The 18,820-nt window shown below is 45.5% G+C and overlaps 1 protein-coding gene across 8 annotated transcripts in view; it reads left to right on the top strand.

Moving 5' to 3' along the window:
• PECAM1 (platelet and endothelial cell adhesion molecule 1) overlaps window positions 1–18,820 on the top strand; it is a 94,195-nt gene that overhangs the window by 36,728 nt on the left and 38,647 nt on the right. For all 8 annotated transcript variants that reach the window (XM_061392400.1, XM_061392397.1, XM_061392404.1 and 5 more), the window contains 3 exons: window positions 4,677–4,970; window positions 8,785–9,090; window positions 13,042–13,317. In XM_061392400.1, coding sequence (XP_061248384.1) covers window positions 4,677–4,970; window positions 8,785–9,090; window positions 13,042–13,317 — 876 coding nt within the window. The remainder of the gene's footprint in view (window positions 1–4,676; window positions 4,971–8,784; window positions 9,091–13,041; window positions 13,318–18,820) is intronic.

The raw sequence follows: 18,820 nt of genomic DNA, 5'->3' as shown, positions 1-18,820 counted from the left end.
CTTGCCTTGGCCTCTCCTGGACTCCCCTTCCTCCTGGCCTTACACCACTTACTCCAGCTGTCTGGGTCCCCACCAGCCTGCACAACCCAGGACAACAGGGCTGCTTTCTCATTCACCTTGTGATCCCAGCACCTGGCACCAGGGGCTCAGGAAATGTTTTCCTGAAAGAGACTCGAACTGAACTTGCAGGTGCCTGAGATTCAGGGGAGCTGGGTCAGCACACTCCATGCTGAGCATCACGGGTCACCAGGGCCTCCGTGCTTTGTGGCTCCCTGTATTTTCCTGATAGTGGTGGACAGTCCCTCCTCCTCTACCATCCACCCCCAGCCACCCACTTCTTTCTGAGTCATTTCCAGGTGGAGGGCTGAGGAGCTGACTGAGTCAAGATGCCTCATCTTCCCCAGAGCATCAGTATCCGCTGACCACTGGCCTGAGGTGGCAGGAAGCAGGGCCCTTTGTTTTAGGGTGTGGGGCCTTGGCGCTCTGGTCCCCCGGAGTGGGGCTACAGTCCATGGGGTTGCCAAGAGCTGGACACGACTGAGCAACTAACACTTCACTTCTCAACCGTGCCTTTTCATCACAGTTCTGAACCTTTGGTGTCCTCTCTCCAGAAAGACACACACTTGCATATAATTGGAGGTGGTTCATGGGTCCCCTAACACCTCTCTGTGAACCTCGGGGAGGCCTGGGTTATAGCAATCACTCTGTTGTATAAATAATGAGCCCTACACACAGTAATCTAGTTTGGCTGCTCCTGGAAAGTTTATTCACAAAGAGGATATTATTTTCCATATTATCTTAATGATCGCATCCCCGGTGGCTCAGCTATAAAGAATCCGCTTGCCAATGCAGAAGATGCAGGAGATACGGGTTCCATCCCTGGGTCAGGAAGATCCCCTGGAGAGGGAAATGGCAACCCACTCCAGTATTCTTGCTTGGGAAATCCCACAGACAGGGGAGACTGGTGGGCTACCGTCCAAAGTGTTGCAAAGATTTGGACACGACTGAGAGACTGAGCACACATGTGTCTTAAGAATCAGATAGAGATTTTTGAAGGTTGTGTGGTGTATTTGTTACCTATTACTCCTTAACAAATTATCCCAAAACTCAGTGGTTTAAGATAATTTATCATCTCACGCAGTTTCTGAGGGGCAGGAGTCTGGGAATGGCTTAGCTGGGTGGTGCTGACTCAAGGTTTGTCTGGAAGTTGCAGGTAAAATATTGGTCAGGGTTATGGTTTACCTGAGGGCTTGTCTGATGCTGTGGATTCTGCCTTTAAGCCCACGCATGAGGCCATTCCTCACCATGTGGGTCTCTGCAGAGGGAGACTCATGACATGGCAGCTGGCTTTGCGCAGAATTGAGTGATCCCAGAAGAGGAGAGGGTAGTCAAGAGGAAAAATGCAATTACAAACTAATCTCAAAAGTGACCTGCTAGCACTTCTGCAATGTTGTTCCTGAGACCAACCTGGTCCGATGTGGGAGGAGCCCACTGGCGGGTGTGACAGTAGAAGGCAGGGCTCACTGGGGGCCCTCTTGAAGACTGGAAACCGGAAGGGTGTTGGTGGAGGTGGTGGTCATGGTGATATAACTGAGGCTGCTGGTCTGTTGCATCAAGTCAATGAGCTGGGATTTGTATCTTGATACATTTTATAAATGCTTCCCCTTCTACTGTCCTGCCTTCCCTTCTTATTCCTTGTCTGCTCCCGCTGGCTGGCTGTGGAAGTGTGAGATCCCTACCAGCGAATCAGCTGAGTTAATTTATTAAGCAGATGTGTGTTAGGTTTGCTTAGAAAAACAAGGTGGTGGAAGAGCCTTATGTTAGTGAACGTCCTCCTCTCGAAAAACCAACTACCCAATGCTTTAGCCAAGTTTGCTATTAAGTGGTTAGACAATGCTAGAGCACCCTAGGGCTGGAGGAGACTCTGACAGGGCTGGCACTGAGGCTGGAAGACCTGGAGTGGGAACGAGTGGTGAAGCGTAGACCGTGAGCCCCAGGTGGGCAGAAACTGTGCCAGTCCCACCCTTCTCTGAGCCCCCAGCATTGGGTGCATGCCTGGCACAGAGACGGCACCTCCAGTATCTGCTGAATGAGTGATGCTGAGGAAGTGGGAAGGAGATGTCAATCAGGGGCCAGGCACTGGGCAAAGCGGACCTGCCCTTCAGTGCTCTCAGCCACTTGGTTTGGTCATTCATAGTTTGAGATGAAAATACCAGGGAAGGCAAGTATTAGTGTTCCTTCTTTATAGGAGGAGAGGTGGTATCCTGGAAGGGTTAGATGACTCCCAGTGACACCCAGCTAACGGCTGTGGGACCAGGGGTTGGGACCAGGTGTGTCCGACTCTGCTTTCTTCCTGGTCCCAGTTCTGTGTCCCAGTGTATCAGGCATGGGTGTGCATTTCATTCAGATGACGACAGTAAAGTAGCCCAACACCAGGGGTCTGGAGAAGTTGTTGTAATTCACCTTAGAAATTTTAAAATTTTTTTTTTTTTTAATTATTTATTTGGCTGTGCTGGGTCTTCATTGCTGCGAGGGGTTTTCTCTAGTTGTGGTGAATGGGGGCTCCTCTTTAGTTGCGGTAGCTTCTCTCGTTGAAACGCACGGACTCTAGGACACAGAGGCTCGGGAGTTGCGGCTCCCGGGCTCTAAAGCTCAGGCTTGGTAGTTGTGGCCCATGGGTTTAGTTGCTTCATCACATGTGGGATCTTCCCGGATCCAGATCAGGTATCGAACCTATGTTTCCTGCTTTGTTAGGGGGACTCTTTACCATTGAGCCACGAGGGAAACCCTGTTTTGTTTTTCCCCTGAAAAAAATTTGCTAGAAATGACTTCAAGAAAGAGGTTTAGAGAGCACAAGACTCAACAGCTGGTTTTATTCCTGTGACTGACAGAATCTAGTTATCATTTCAAAAGCACTTTGTGCCAGGAACTGTGCTCCAAGGACTTAAGCTCAGCTTCTCATTTACACTTACTATTATTATGTCCATTGTGACTTCCCTTGGTGGCTCAGTGGTAAAGAATAGGCCTGCCAAGTAGGAAACTCAGGTTTGATCCCTGGGTCGGGAAGATCCCTTGGAGAAGGAAACGGCAACCCACTCCAGTATTCTGGTCTGGTAAATCCTATGGACAGAAGAGTCTGTTGGGCTACAGTCCATGGGATCGCAAAAGAATCGGACATGACTTAGCCACTAAACAACAATGTCCATTGTATGGATAAACAAACTGGGGCTCAGAGAAGCTCAGTAACTTACCTAAAGCCACACAGGTTGTGTTCAGAGATGGGATTTGGTCCAGGAAGTCTGACTCTGCACTCATCCCCTGCTCTCTACTATCTCCTGATAGAATCACTGTACTAAACAGCATGACTTAAAATAAAGAAGGTACTGAAGGAGTAGGGAGACGTACCTGTCCTTACCTTGGCAGGGAATGTATTAGTTGATGGGAAAATAACATGGTTAAAAGAGACTTCTGTTCTGAGCGCTCATCCAATAGGCTTCTCAGACCAGGACCTGAAAGACAAAAGAGGGAGTTCTGAAGATTAATGCTGTAAGAAATGCATCTGAACAATCACCTTGTTTCATCTCACGACTAATCAGATGCCATTTTTTGTTAAGATGCTCAGAAATAAAGGCACAAGGATGGACTGTTCTATTCAGTTAAAACCTGGGACATGTTGAAGTTAAATTCTAAGTTGTTCAAAAAAGATTTGATGTTATGAAAAGAGAGAGAAAGAATGACAATTTTTTTTTTGTTTTTTTTGCCATATCTCTGGCTAGCTACCTGGTTATACCTTTTGCTGTCTGTAAAATGATTTGGGACCACTTATAAAAATTATGTATATTACTGTTCAATAGGATAAAATAAGGAAATCAGAGTGAGAAGAAAATTAAGGCAGTACAATAAAACTATGAATGTTTAAGCACAGAAAAATGCATCCCAAAGGTTGCTTCAGGTAAAATTTGGGGCTTGTACTTCTTAGCAGTCAAAGTGAAAAAGGGAAGCAAGATCCATGAGAAAATGTGGTTTCAAGTTCTCACTCATCTGGTAAGGTTTCTGATTCCATCAGCTAGAAAACATCAGCTGAGACTGTGCTAATTTGGTCAGGCTAGGGTGGGGGGATGGGGGGTTGGGGGGTGGAGGGGTTGGGGGGGAGGGTGTCGGAGCATTTCTTGCTGTCGCCATGTGATTTCAGAACAGTGGTAGCCATCACTTATCCCACAATTACTGTGTGCCAGGCACTGCACTGGGTGCTTTCTACTCTTCTGTCTTACAACAACCTACTATGTACGTATTGTAACCTCATTTTAGAGATGAGGCAGTTGAATTCAGTGAGGTTAATCACCCAAGGTCACACAGTAAGTAATGACCCAAGACTCGCACGTTCCTCTGCCCCAATCCTAGGCTCTCTCCAGGGCCACGATGCGGCGGCTCACTGGCCGCACACATCTTGTGGACATGTTTTAGTTGTCACACTCTGAAGCCTGCCACCTTGTCACAGTGGGAATATGAGCCACTTAATACCAACTGTCCTGTGCTTGACCCACCGCACATAGTCATCACCCGCTTGGGACCCCCGGACGCTCTATTGTGCAGGAAGTGATGATACCCATCTGATGATGATGTTGTTCCTGAGATAACAGATGGGTGGTTCTGCTCTCCTCCCCCTCGGCCCTTAGCCTTCACCATCAACAGCATCCACATGCAGATCCTGCCGGACAGCACGGTGCGAAACGGGGAGAACCTGACACTGCAGTGCCTCGTGGATGTCAGCACCACCTCGCGGGTCAAGCCTCTGCACCAGGTGCTGTTCTACAAGGATGATGTGCTGCTTCACAACGTCTCCTCCAGGAGGAACACAGAGAGTTATTTGATTCCCCACGTCCGGGTCTGTGACTCAGGGAGATACAAATGCACCGTGATCCTGAACAACAAGGAGAAGACGACGCCAGAGTATGAGGTGTGGGTGAAAGGTGAGAGCCTGCAAAAGAACACGGTTTGGGAGGGTGGATCACGAACACGTGCTGTGGCCAGAAGAGTGACTGAATGAGTCACGACACGCTGGACCTCCCTGCCGACCCACCACCCTTCTCACTTGCGTGCTTGACGTTTTCCCAACCTGGACATGCAAGCAGTAGACACGCTCCTGATACACCAGGCTTTTCCTTACCTCCTTGCCTTTGCATGGGCTTTCCTTGTGGCTCAGCTGGTAAAGAATCCGCCTGCAATGCAGGAGACCTGGGTTCAATCCCTGGGTTGGGAAGATCCACTGGAGAAGGGAACGGCTACCCACTCCAGTATTCTGGCTTAGAGAATTCCATGGGCTGCATAGTCCATGGGGTCACAAACAGTGAGCGACTTTCACTTCACTTCACTTGCCTTTGCACATGCTATCTGCCCTCCCTAGAACTCCCTCTTCATCTCCTCTCCTCATGAACTATCTCCTTGAACACTCAACTCTTCTCTGACACTTTTCCCAAACAAAATTGATCTCCCCCAGGGTCCTGGTCCTTATAGCTCTTGTCCCTCTCTGCATTCAGTGGTATTTGTATAAAGGTCAGGACGCTGTATGTTGACACTGGATTCTTCAGTTCCTCTGCTTAGTTTTGGTCTGGACAAGTCCCTTACCTTCTCTACACTTTAAAATTCTCATCAGTGAAATGAAGATAATAATACTACCTCAGGGAGTTACTGAGAGGATTAATAGATTCTGTGTTGGTAAAGATAGGGCAGTTTCCAGCACATAATGAGTTTCCAATAAGCTACAATTACTATTTCACTCAATAATGCAACTTTCTCACACATCTGGTTGCTCTCCAGACTGTGAGATCCTGAGGAAAGAGGTGGTGTTTAGTCTTTTTTTCTTAAAATATATCTCAAAAAAATCTGGCTCATAGTAAGCACTCAATAAATGATTGTGGAATAAACCCAGTTGAAAAGAGCAAGTAGAAATAGAGATGGAGAAACAAGAAAAATGTATCATTGGGGGAAATTTGGGTCACACAGTTCCATCCATCCATTCTTTCATTGGTTTACTCTCTCAAGAAGCATGTCCCAAGGTTGCAAGTCAGGAAAGAAAAAAAAAATAGGTGCTAAACATGAAAATGCATCAGGCAAATCCTAGCTCTGGATGCAATTACAGTCCTGGAAGGAAGAGATTTATTTAACAAATCACTGCAGTCCAACAGTCATTTGATCTGACTGCCTTGGGAGCACAGCGGTGAGAAGAAACAATTCAGCCTAGAGGGGTTAGGGACGGCCTCCCAGAAAATGGACACTGGGTTCAGATAAAAAAGATCACATAGGAATTATCTTGATGGCCAAATGGTGCCAAGGACAGAGAAAGGGGATATAGCGTAAGAGTGAAGTGCAGAGGCTGAGAAAGAAGTTGCTCTCCCAGCAGAGTGCCCCTGGGTCCACTTCCCTGACCTCTGTAGGCAGGTTTTCATTTCCTGTCTCTAAAGTCGAGATCACTGGGTATCTCTGCATACCCTTGAATGTTGCTTGTTTTGAGGATTAAATGGGGAGCAGAGGAAGTGACCCAGTGTTGGTTGAATGAATGGCCCACCATGTACTAGGTGCTTGGCCAGACCATCCTTAGAAAGAAATAATCCTTTCAGCAAACAGGAAACAGGAAGAACCAGTGGGCAAGTGTTTGGGGGCATTTTCCTCTCAGAAGTGTATGACCTCTGACCACCTTCCCGTCAGGCTTTGAGGCTCACACAGGAGGACATGACTGTGTCACCCTCCAGGCCAGTTCGTCCTCTGGACATCCTGGGTGTCCCGTGGACCATTGCGGCATGACCGGCTGGACATCCCTATGTATCACCAGGGGCCACAGGGAAGCAGAGCAGCACTTCAGCGTCTCCACTGGGGACAGAGGAGGAGCCAACAGGTCCCTGTGTTCACAGGAGTGATGAGGAAAGAGTGGCAGGCCAAGACTTTGGGAAATAGATGTTGAAAAGAAATGTGCCAGAAACTTGGGATGATTTAATGGACACAGTTTGTGAATTCAGCCCCGTTCTTCCTGGACAGCTGCTGCCATAACTGTCATTTCTGCATCTTTGAGCTCACTTCTGTGATCAGAACAGTCATTCATACCATTGTTACTTCCAGTAATAAGAACTACCACTTATTCAGGCCCTCACAAGACAAGATAAACGGTTCTGAGCACGTCACATGCATTTCATTTTACTCCTGCAATGGCACTGAGAGATCAGCCTGGTTCCTCCCGTGTACAGGTGTCCATGTTGGAGCTCAGAGAGGTTGGATGGTCTGGTGACATTAAACACAGAGCCAGAGTCAGAACTTAGATCTATCTGACTCCACAGTTGGCCTCTCTAACTCTTTTTTATGATAGGAGGTCTTTGAGGCAGACAAAAGACAGTCCATTCATTCATTAACCATTTATCAAGCGCCCATTCTGATGAAGACCCAACAATGAGTACAACATGATCCCATCCCTTGATCCCTTCTCCTGGGGATCTCGTGTGGGGCAGGGGAGCACCTTCACCAGAAGTGACAGCAGAGGTGGAGCACATGCAGATCTCCTCCCCAAGAGGACAGCTCTCTGTCTCTCCCTTTTTTTAAAAAAAATGTATTTTTATTAATTTTTTTTAAAACACCAAAAGCATTTTGTATTTGGAGTATAGCCGATTGACAAGGTTGTGATAGTTTTAGGTGAACAGTGAAGGGATTCAGACATACATATATATGTATCCATTCTCCATCTCTGACCTGGGTGGGTCAAGGAAAAAGATTCATGGGTGACAGGGGCAGGTGGCATATTCAGGAAGAGGCAGGTTTAGGATACTAGCAAGTCTATCTGACTCCAAGATGGAATTCATGGCCTTTGGACCCCGGGGCCTGGACAGGACAGCTCATCTCAGCCAGACTCTCCCAGCTCCCTCTAATCCGACCCCGGCTCACCACCTGCTGTATTTTCCCCTCCAGCCCTTCCTCTGCTCTAGACGGCCCTCCTGAAAAGCCACTCATATCCCTTGGCACAAGCAGATCCTGAGGCCCTGAAATGCCTGTCTTTGGCCCCCATCTCACTTCATCTGTCCAAGTAACCTCCTTCCTCCAAGAATCCTCTCAGGTCCTATTCCTTTCTAGGATCTTCTCTGACTCCTCAGGCAAAGAGGGACTCCTCCTTTCCCGACTGCTCCCTCGGTCACTGTCTCTGTGAGGCACTCTAATTCCTAGTTATTTTCAGCTTTGCTTTTTAAACTGAGGCCATGCCTGCCTCCTCTCCCTGCACCACCCCCTGCCTCTGGCTGTAAAGTCACACAGACCTGGGAGTGAGTCTCAGTTGCTCTGGGGCTTGAAGGCTGTAAGCTTCTGGGTGAGCCTTGAACCTCTTGGACATAATTTTCTCTTTCCTGCCCTCCCCAGAGATTTACTATAAGAATTACAGAATGGAGTCATAGGTAGAAAGTTAATCCTAGCTTGTCGTTGGCGTTCAATATATTGCAACAATCACCACAGTAATACTGATGAATACTGGCAGCCTTTGTTTTGTTCTTAACTATGTTGGTTGAGATGACTTGACTTCCCAGTGGAATTATAAACTTTGAAAGCATCAACCACATCTTAGACATAGTCTATATATTTTTCCAAAGTACCGGGTGTGGTGCTCAGCACATACATACTCAATACTTACCTGGTAGGTAGCACCAAGGTTCTGGGAGCAAAAGGACCATCAGATGGGTCAACCCCAGTGACTAGGCTGACGGGTGGCTTGGCCGCTGGAGCAAACACGCTAATGACCTTTCTCTTCCCCCGAAGGAGTGTCTGATCCCAGGGTGACGCTGGACAAGAAGGAGGTGATAGAAGGTGGAGTCGTGGTGGTCAACTGTTCTGTCCCAGAGGAAAAGGCTCCTGTACATTTCACAATTGAAAAATTCGAACTAAATATAAGGGGCGCCAAGAAAAAAAGAGAAAAAACCTCTCAGAACCAGAATTTTGTGACGCTGGAATTCACAGTTGAGGAGCAAGACCGTACCATACGTTTCCAATGTCAAGCGAAGATCTTTTCTGGGTCCAACGTGGAGTCCTCCAGACCCATCCAGAGTGACCTGGTCACTGTGCGGGGTTAGAGTCCTACTTCCTTTCTATCATTCTTCCTGGTTTGCTGATTTGGTCTGGGGAGAAAGAGCCCAGAATTGGAAAAGGGCTCAGGCCTTTGCTGCTCAAGACTGTTCTTGGTTTATTATTATTATTTTCTATTGGAGTATAGGTGATTCACAGTGTTGTGATAGTTTCGGGGGAACAGCAAAGGGACTCAGCCATGTGTGTACATGTATCCATTCTCCCCCAAACTCCCCTCCAGTCCACAAAACACTGAGCGGAGTTCCATGTGCTATATGGTAGGTCCTTGTTGGTTATCCATTTTAAATATAGCAGTGTGTACATGTCCATCCCAAACTCCCTAACGATCCCTTCCCCTCATCCTTCCCCACCCTCCTGCAACATTCTCTAAGTCTGTGAGTCTGTTCCTGTTTTGTAAGTAAGTTCATTTGTGTTTCTTTTTAGAATCCACATACAGGAGACGTCATACCATATTTCTCCTTCTCTGTCAAGACTATTCTTAATCATTTGATATTTTTCAAACTTTTTGACTCTGACACAATTTAACTATATACGCATATATATTTCCAAACAATTCTTAACCTTCATACATGATGCATTTTGCTATTTTTCTTTGTATTCTATTTCCATTTCTTAAAGCACTGGCTGAGGCTCACTGAAACAATATCTTGTGTGAGCTGCAGCTTGGGAACTGTGACTTTAAACCATGAGAATCAGACATCAGGAAGTGGGGTCTGGAGGGGATCCAGGGGGAAGTGGGGTTGATCCTCAGCTTTTGCCTCCTGCATTTGATGAGGAATTTCCCCCTTCTACCCATCCTTCCATCACTGAGACGTTGGACAAATAGGAAACAGATGAGGTGGCCTGAGAAGTGCTCTCAGGAGAGAAAGGCTACAGCAGAGGGGAACTAGGGTCTGAGTGTCCAGGACAGAGAGCTCAGGGCTCCAGGTCAGGCACCCAACAGCTCCCAGTGGCCTGAGAGGGGAGCACGTGTGAAGCAGGAAGAAGGCAGGGGAAGGAACAGTTTACCGCAGAAAGCCTCAAGTGTATTCAGGATTGGAGCCCTACAGCTTGTTAAGTGATCGTCAGGGGACTTCCCTGGTGGTCCAGTTTTGGGAATCTGCTCGTCCAATGCGGGGGACACGGGTTCAATCCCTGGTCGGGGAACTAAGATCCTGCAAGCTGTGTGGTGTGGCCAAAAAAATAATAGAACAGCAATTAAGAAAAAAAAAATGGACTTCTGCTTTTGGCGCCCTCGCTTTTGCCCATTGTGTGCACATAATGCTATATTGTATGTGTAAATATTTCCTGTATAGTATTATGTGTGTATATGTATATATATAGTATCATGTATATACAAAAATTTTTTTATTGTAGTTCATGGTGTGGGTTAAAGTTTAAGAAAATGTGGTACTATATAAAGTGACAATTCTTCACAGTAAGTACCAGCACTTAGAGAAAAGTCCCTTGTCTGTTCTTCTAGACTTATTTTACTCATTCATCATGTGCACACACATTTTTGACTTGTTTATCTTTGTTTTTACAAAAAAAAAAAAAGAGAGAGAGAGACCTGTCAAACATTCTATCTTATAACTTTTTCTTAACAAATACAGTATAGATGTACTTTTGTCCATATCAAGAAATACAGATCTTTATCATTCTAGTGACAACTCAGAACCCTGTTGTAAGGATATGCTCATTTCATTTTAGTTTTTTAAATTCATTTATTTTTTAAAAGTGAGAGGAGGTTTTATTCGGGGAGGGAACACACTCCATATACAGAGTGTGGGCCATCTCAGAAAGTGACAGTCCCCTGCCTCATCTTATGTTGATGGACATTTAGGCATTTTTTTCCCCACTCGTTTGCTCTTAAGACAATCTTGCAGCAAACATTCTTGTAACTTCTGTAGTTTCCTATTTTATTATTTTTTATGTGTCAAATTCTTTTCTATTGAATTATTTATTTCTTTATTTTTGGCTGTGCTGGGTCTTTGTTTCTCTAGTTTCAGGGTGTAGGAACTACTCTGGTTCTGATGGGCAGGCTTCTCGTGGTGGTGGCTTCTCTCGGTGAAGAGCGTGAGCCCTAGGGCACACAGGCTTCGGTAATCGTGACACAAGGGCTTAGTTGCCCTGTGGCACGTGGAATCTTCCTGGACCAGGGATGGAACCCATGTCCCCTGCTTTGGCAGGCAGATTCTTAACCACTGGACCACCAGGGAAGTCCCTGTGTCAAATTCTTGATTCAAATGTTTTGTGCATTTTCGGTATTGAAAAATATCACCAATGCGCTCCTCCAAAAGGAAAAACATTTCCATCGAAAGTGTTCATTTTCCCACATCCTCATCAACACAGTATATTACTGATTTTTCTCTATTGATGTTTTCTCTTTTATTGACTGCCTTGTGAGCAGCTTGCAGGATCTCAGTCCTCAGTCAGGGATTGAACCTGGGCCACAGTAGTGAAAGCACCGAATGTTAACCACTAGACTGCCAGGGAGCTCCCAATATTTTTGTTATTTTTGACAGTCTATTATAATTGAGGCACAGGGGCATATCACTACTGTGATTTGTATTTTTTGGTCTTTAGTGAGGTTGAGTATGCTTTTTACATTTGTACATGTATGCTTTTACATCCCTTCATGCCTTCCTATTCACATACACTTTGCCCATATTTGCCTACTGCTTCTGATTGATTTGTTTGAGCCCTTTATAAATTAAAGGAATGAGCTCTTTGTCAGGTGCTGTGCAAAAATTTACCCAGTTTTTCACTTGTCTTTATTTTTTACTTCCATGAAAAAACTTTCAATCTTTAGTTAAAATCAAAGTTATGCATCTTTTTTCCTTATGGTATCAATTTATGCATCTTTTTTTTTTTTTTAACGGTATCCAGTTTTGTGATTCATACCTAAAGTTCCTCCATGCTCCAAGATTATTAAAGCAAAAAATGCACCTCTGTTTTCTTTTACTGTTTCTGTGGTTTAATTTTTTTTTTCCTCTTGTGCATTTAGATCTCTGATACATTGAGTTTGGGTGTCAGGAAAAAATCTTTAGTTATTATCAAGCTATCCCAGAGGATATTGTTGAATGTGCTAAAAGATGCCGTCTCTTTCTTTGACTCTTAGGAAAACAAACTCCTTTTTTTTTTTAATGATAGCTTTTTATTGTGAATTTAAATGACTTTACAGTAAAAAAAAAAACAACAACTAACTAACAAATATTAAAGTAGTAGGTCACTTTAAATTTACTGTTGGCGTTCTTTTAATGTCCTTATCTGTGTTTTACCTGGCTGTAATTGGTGTACATACTCCCTTATGCTCTGCTGGGTGTTTTGGTGGAAGCAAAGGCCTGGCTCTACTTCCCTCACGGTGTCCGATCCCTAATGTCTGACTCATATTTTATTAAAACAGTGTTTTTCAAACTGCATGAGTCATGAAATCAATTTAGTTAGTCACAACCAGCATTTTTTAAAAAGAAATAGAATCGACTAAAAAACATTTTGCAGGGGCATATGGCATTATTTAAAAATTCATTTCCATGAAGCTGAACTTTGGGAAGCAAGGGACTATCTAGGCTGAAATGCCAGAGGTCTATGAAGTGGTATGAGAGTTACCTAGAAAATCCTTGGTGGGCAGGATAAGGGTCTGCTTCTCACTGCTGTGATTATTTCTGAAGTCATTTAAAAAATGTTCTTAAGATGAGATGTAGGTTTGATCTTTGGGAAGCTCAAAGTTAGAGAAATGAAATTAAGAAGAAGCCTGAAGATGCAAGAGTGAGCAAGAGGGAGGGAGCACCAGAGCAGCCTAGGTGAAAGTTTTTTGAGAGGAAAGGTTGAATTTTTTTTAATTAATAAGGAAAAACTGATTGGCCTCCAAAAGCACAGAAAAGGGGAGGGAAGTGGCCTTTCTCCTCACCCGGATTCTAACCTGAGTCCAACCAGCCTGTCCTCTTCTCGTAGAATCCTTCTCGAATCCCAAGTTCCACATCATCCCTGAGGGAAAGGTCATGGAAGGAGACGACCTTCAGGTCAAGTGCACCGTTCAGGTGACGCACCAGGCCCAGTCATTCCCGGAAATCATCATCCAGAAGGACAGGGAGATCGTCGCACACAACAGCCTCAGCAGTGAGGCCGTGTACTCCGTGATGGCCACGACAGAGCACAACGGCAACTACACCTGCAAAGTGGAAGCCAGCCGCATATCCAAAGTCAGCAGCGTCGTGGTCAACGTCACAGGTAGGGTTGCTGGAGGGCGTCGGCAGGTGGCGGGCTCACGAGGTGTCAGTGCTGGAATCCGGGCTGGGCAGTGAGAGCTGGTTCTTCTGCTCCCACCGGTCTGAATGGATGTGCTCAGGCAGGGCCGTGGTGCTCATGGGGAGAAATTCAGTGCAGAGCAAGTCAGCAGTCCGCTATGGTTGTTTCAGGCTGCAGGCTGGGCCCAGTCAGATCCCAGCCGGGCCACTCAGTACATCTGTGACCTTGAGTGAGTGACTGACCGTCTCCTTACCACAATTCTGCCATTGGAGTGATGATAGCACTGCAGGACTGTTATAAGGACTAAATGCCATCCATCGCCTTTCCTACAGAGCTGCATACCGAGTAAGTACTCGGCCAATGTTAGCTGCTGTTTCTATTATTATGTCGCATTTTTCTTGGCTTTGTGCCCAGTACTGTGCTAGATCTCTATATCCCTGTGGAGGTCCTAAGACAGGGTCAGGAGCAAGAAAGCATTCAGTTCAGTTCAGTTCAGTTCAGTCGCTCAGTCATGTCCGACTCTTTGCAACCCCATGAATCTCAGCACACCAGGCCTCCCTGTCCATCACCATCTCCCGGAGTTCACTCAAACTCACGTTCATCGAGTCGGTGATGCCATCCAGCCATCTCATCCTCTGTCGTCCCCTTCTCCTCCTGCCCCCAATCCCCCCAGCATCAGAGTCTTTTCCAATGAGTCAATTCTTCACATGAGGTGGCCAAAGTACTGGAGTTTCAGCTTTAGCATCAGTCCTTCCAAAGAAATCCCAGGGCTGATCTCCTTCAGAATGGACTGGTTGGATCTCCTTGCAGTCCAAGGGACTCTCAAGAGTCTTCTCCAACACCACAGTTCAAAAGCATCAATTCTTTGGTGCTCAGCCTTCTTCACAGTCCAACTCTCTTATCCATACATGACCACAGGAAAAACCATAGTCTTGACTAGACTAGACTCAAAAATAATAGTCAAAGTTCCTCTTTGTTGAATACTCTTTGCCTGGTTTACATACATTTTCATTTCAAGCTCATAATTATGCCATAAGGTAGGTATTATGATGCTGGCTTTATGGATGTAGAAACTGGAGCTGAGAAGTCAGGTCACCTAATGATTACAGGATTGCTGAGTGGCAGAGCAAGAGTTACCCCCCGGCCTGTTAGATTTCCAAATCCACGAACTTAGAAAGTTCCCTGGATGCCTTCCTTCTTTACCTGGCTTTACTTTTCATTTACTTATTTAGTTTAATTTGGGGGCTGTACTAAGTCTTCCTCAGAGAAGAAAATGGCAACCCACTCTGGTATTCTGGCCTGGAGAATCTCATGGACAGAGGAGCCTGGTGGGCTGTAGTCCATGGGGTCACAAGGAGTTGGACACAACAGAGCACACACAAGCACACAAGTCTTCATTGCTGCGCTCTGGCTTCTCTAGTTGCAGTGCATGGGCTTAGTTGCCCTGCTGCGGGTGAGATCCCTGACCAATGGTCAAATCCATGCCCCCTGCAGCAGAAGCTCAGGGTCTTTTTTTTTTTTTTAGTTTAATTGGAGGCTAATTTCTTTACAATATTGTAGTGGTTTTTGCCATACATTGACATGAATCAGCCATGGGTGTACATGTGTTCCCCATCCTGAACCCCCCTCCCAACTCCCTCCCCATCCCTCAGGGTCATCCCAGTACCAGCCCTGAACACCCTGTCTCATTCGTCAAACCTGGGCTGGCGATCTGTTTCACATATGATAATATACATGTTTCAATGCTATTCTCTCAGATCACCCCACCCTTGCCTTCTCCCACAGAGTCCAAAAGACTGTTCTATACATTTGTGTCTCTTTTGCTGTCTCGCATATAGGGTCATTGTTACCATCTTTCTAAATTCCACATATATGCGTTAGTATACTGTATTGGTGTTTTTCTTTCTGACTTACTTCACTCTGTATAAGAGGGTCCAGTTTCATCTACCTCATTAGAACTGATTCAAATGTATTCTTTTTAATGGCTGAGTGATATTCCATTATGTAAATGTACTACAGTTTTCTTATCCATTCATCTGCTGATGGACATCTAGGTTGCTTCCATGTCCTGGCTATCATAAACAGTGCTGTGAGAAGCACAGGGTCTTAACTGCTGGATGGCCAGGGAAGTCCCTACCTGACTTTACTTTTCAAAACAGCTTTTACCAGGAAAAAAGTGTACTCTACCTCTCCCTGTGTATTGTGTGTCTTTAGGCAGTAGAATGTTAAGGTGGTGAGGGTATTATCTATTTTATCTGGTGCAATATTGCTAACAGCTGAACAGTACCTGGCACGCAGTAGGCTTTCAATACATATTTGTTGGATAAACAGATGAGCATCGGTGACAGTGTTCCAGAGGCAGAGCGAGTCAGCACTTCTTGGTTCCCAAGTGAAAGTGTCCATTCATTCATCATTCATTTGCTCATTTACTGAAAGCCCCCTCTGTGTCAATAGAGACTGTACAGTCACAGCGACAGTCCCCAGTATCATAGGTAGGCTGCCAACTACCCAGCTGGGTGACTGGCAGGTGTTGGATTCTGGTTGGCTCCTGCTAGCGATTTAGTTTATTATTGATAATGGCAAATATTTTGATGGCACATATTTTTTAGATAAAATATAATTATCTTATTAGAGAACAGTACTCAGTTCAACATATATTGAGCACCTTCTGTGTGCTGGGCAACTTTGGGGACCTAGGGAACTGCCCTATGCAGCTTTGAAGAATTTCACAGACATAAATAGACGATGAGAATATGATGCAATGATCAACTCTGTTAAAGAGATGGTTGTATGGTCACGGGAGCAGCAGGGACCACGTGGCAAACATAAGGGCAATTTCAGGGCTTAGAGCAGCACTCCAACCCCTCGGACCAGGCTACTTTAGGGAGGCATGAGGCATCTTTGGACCACAGGATACTATTATTGTAGCTGATCCCACATCAGAAGTTTGAGTCACACTGAGTATGTGAGTCAATCAGAAGGTGAGGCTCCCTGGCCCAAGAAAGCACAGTGTCAGGCTCGGCCGGCCCTTCCCATCCCCTTAGTTTGATGCTCTGTGCTCCTGTTCCGTGTAGAGCTGCCGGAGCCGTGCCAGGGCTGGCAGGCAACTCCCCCACCTTCAAGTGATGCAAGCCTTCCCACTTCTGCAGCCTATTCTCCACTCCCCTGTTGCTATCAAGCCTCACTATGAGTGGTTCTATAGAGTGATGTTGGAGGCTCACAATAATTTTGTGGACATCAAGATCATTGAATTAGTAATTTGTCTTTGGCTTGAAAGTGGGTTTCCATTACCTCTCACTGTTCACATTTTCAGACTCAGGTGCTGCCAGGACTCCTGACTCTGTCCTGTCATCTCATCTCTACAATCACACCCTCACTCTGGCCCTCACAGCAGGATGTCATAGGGCTTCCCCAAGCATCTCTGCTCCAATTCATCCTTCAACTAACCTGTAGGAGAAGCACCTATTTGACTTCATTATTCCTGGGCTTCATTATTCCTTGGTGGCTCAGTTGGTCAAAAACAACAACAACAAAAAACCCCGCCTGCCAATGCAGGAGATGAAAGAGACCTGGGTTTGATCCCTGGGTCAGGAAGAACCCCCGGAGAAGGGCATGGCAACCCACTCCAGTATTCTTGCCTAGAAAATTCCATGGACAGAGGAGCCTGGCAGACTACAGTCCATGGGCTCACGAAGAGTTGGACATGACTGAGCACACATACATGCACACACACACACACACGCTTGCACACACACACACACACATACACACCTTCACCCTGACTCCAGCCCCTTCCAAACATCTCACCGGACTCTGCCTGGAATATTCTTTCTGCTTGGTCACTGGAAGACCTCTATTGTCCTTAAAGACCAAGTCCCAAATCTCCCTCTAGGAGCCTCCCAGGAAGAGTCCCATGGCCACACTTCAGTTCCCAGCACACTCTTCTGTCTACAGGTCAACAGTCACTGAAAAGATTTAGCATCTGTCTGCATCATCCTGGGTGAGCTCTGGAAGGTCTGTGGCTCAATTCATCTGACAACACTGATACTTAGCACACAGCCTGGCACGTTATAGGAACTCAGTAAATATTTGCTCAGTGAGTGAACAAAAGACTTATCCTTATTAACCCGAGTAATGGTCTAGCATCTCATTCTTAATTCTAAACCATTGTCCACCTACCCCAGCAAGATGTTTTGTATTTTTTGCATTTTTGTTTATTTTTTAATGTGGAATCATTTCTGTGGGATTCTTCCTGAGGTTTTTTTTTTTTTTTTTTACTTTTTTGGTATTTGTCCAATGAAATTGTAAGGCCCTTAAGGAGGTAAATTTCTTTCTTTTTTTTTTTTCCTACTCCTAACCTAGAGCTTTGTTTTATTTCATTTTATTTCATTTGGCTGTGCCTAGTCTTAGTTATGGCATGCTGGATTTTAGTTGCCCCTCTTTGTTGTGGCATGTGGGATCTAGTTCCTTGACCAGGAATTGAACCCAGGCCCCATGTATTGGGAGCATAGAGTCTTAGCCACTGGATCACCAGAGAAGTCCCCTAACCTCGAGCTTTTGATGGTGATCTGAAAAGAGGTAAGTCGATGTTCATTATATGGAAGGAAGGAGGGGTGGAATGTGCCTCAATGAATTAATTATTAGGCGATCACCTGACTTACAGTGTTATTTTATTCCCTATCAAGGAAACTAAGAAAACACCAAGTACTGATTATAATTATGATGGAAATGACTTCCATTTCCATCCATGGAATATCAGTGATGACCACGACAGCGTTGGTTTTTACTTCCAAACCTGTATGCCAGATTAAATCCTAAATTTAAAGCCAAGGTAGAATTTAACCCCTGAGTCCTGATTGCATTCTCAAACCCCTAAGGAGGTTTTCTAAGAGAAATTTCAAGTCTCAGTCTCTTTCTTAATATGAAGATAGTCTCAAGTGCCACCGGCTCCTCCTTCCTTCTGCTTCAAGGGTCATAACCATGGAGTCAGTGCGCATTTGCTTACATGAAGGAGCCAAGTCTCCGCAAAGGTTAAGTAGCTAATTAGTAATTCCTCTGTGGCTGAAAACAAACATTTACCATTATTATAAAATACTGGTATTCTTCAGGGAATATTTGTATTAGGAGATGATGAAACTTCTTGAAAGTCAACCACAGTCTTTAGTACTCTCGACATCCAACCTACATTATGGTGCTAATGACTCCTTCCAGTAGCATAGAATGTTGGAACTTACCAAGTACTTGGGCTTGGGAGGCTTCGGGTGGCATCTTCATGCTCCTCCATGGGAAGTGCTGGAGGAATGGTGGCCAAGCTGCTGCTTCTCCCCAACTCTACAGCATCACTCTGCTTCAAGCCTAGACTACATTCCCTCCTGCTTCCAGTCTGGGCCCCTCCAACTCCATCCATTCTCCTTCCAGAGATCTCCCTACAGAACACATCTGAAGCTATCCCCGTGACCCAGACCGTCCATGGTTCCCATTGTCC

This window comes from Bos javanicus, chromosome 19, assembly GCF_032452875.1.
Source record: "Bos javanicus breed banteng chromosome 19, ARS-OSU_banteng_1.0, whole genome shotgun sequence".
NCBI lineage: Eukaryota > Metazoa > Chordata > Mammalia > Artiodactyla > Bovidae > Bos > Bos javanicus.
Note: the sequence above shows the minus strand (reverse complement) of the source record. Positions and strands in the feature narration are given on the sequence as shown.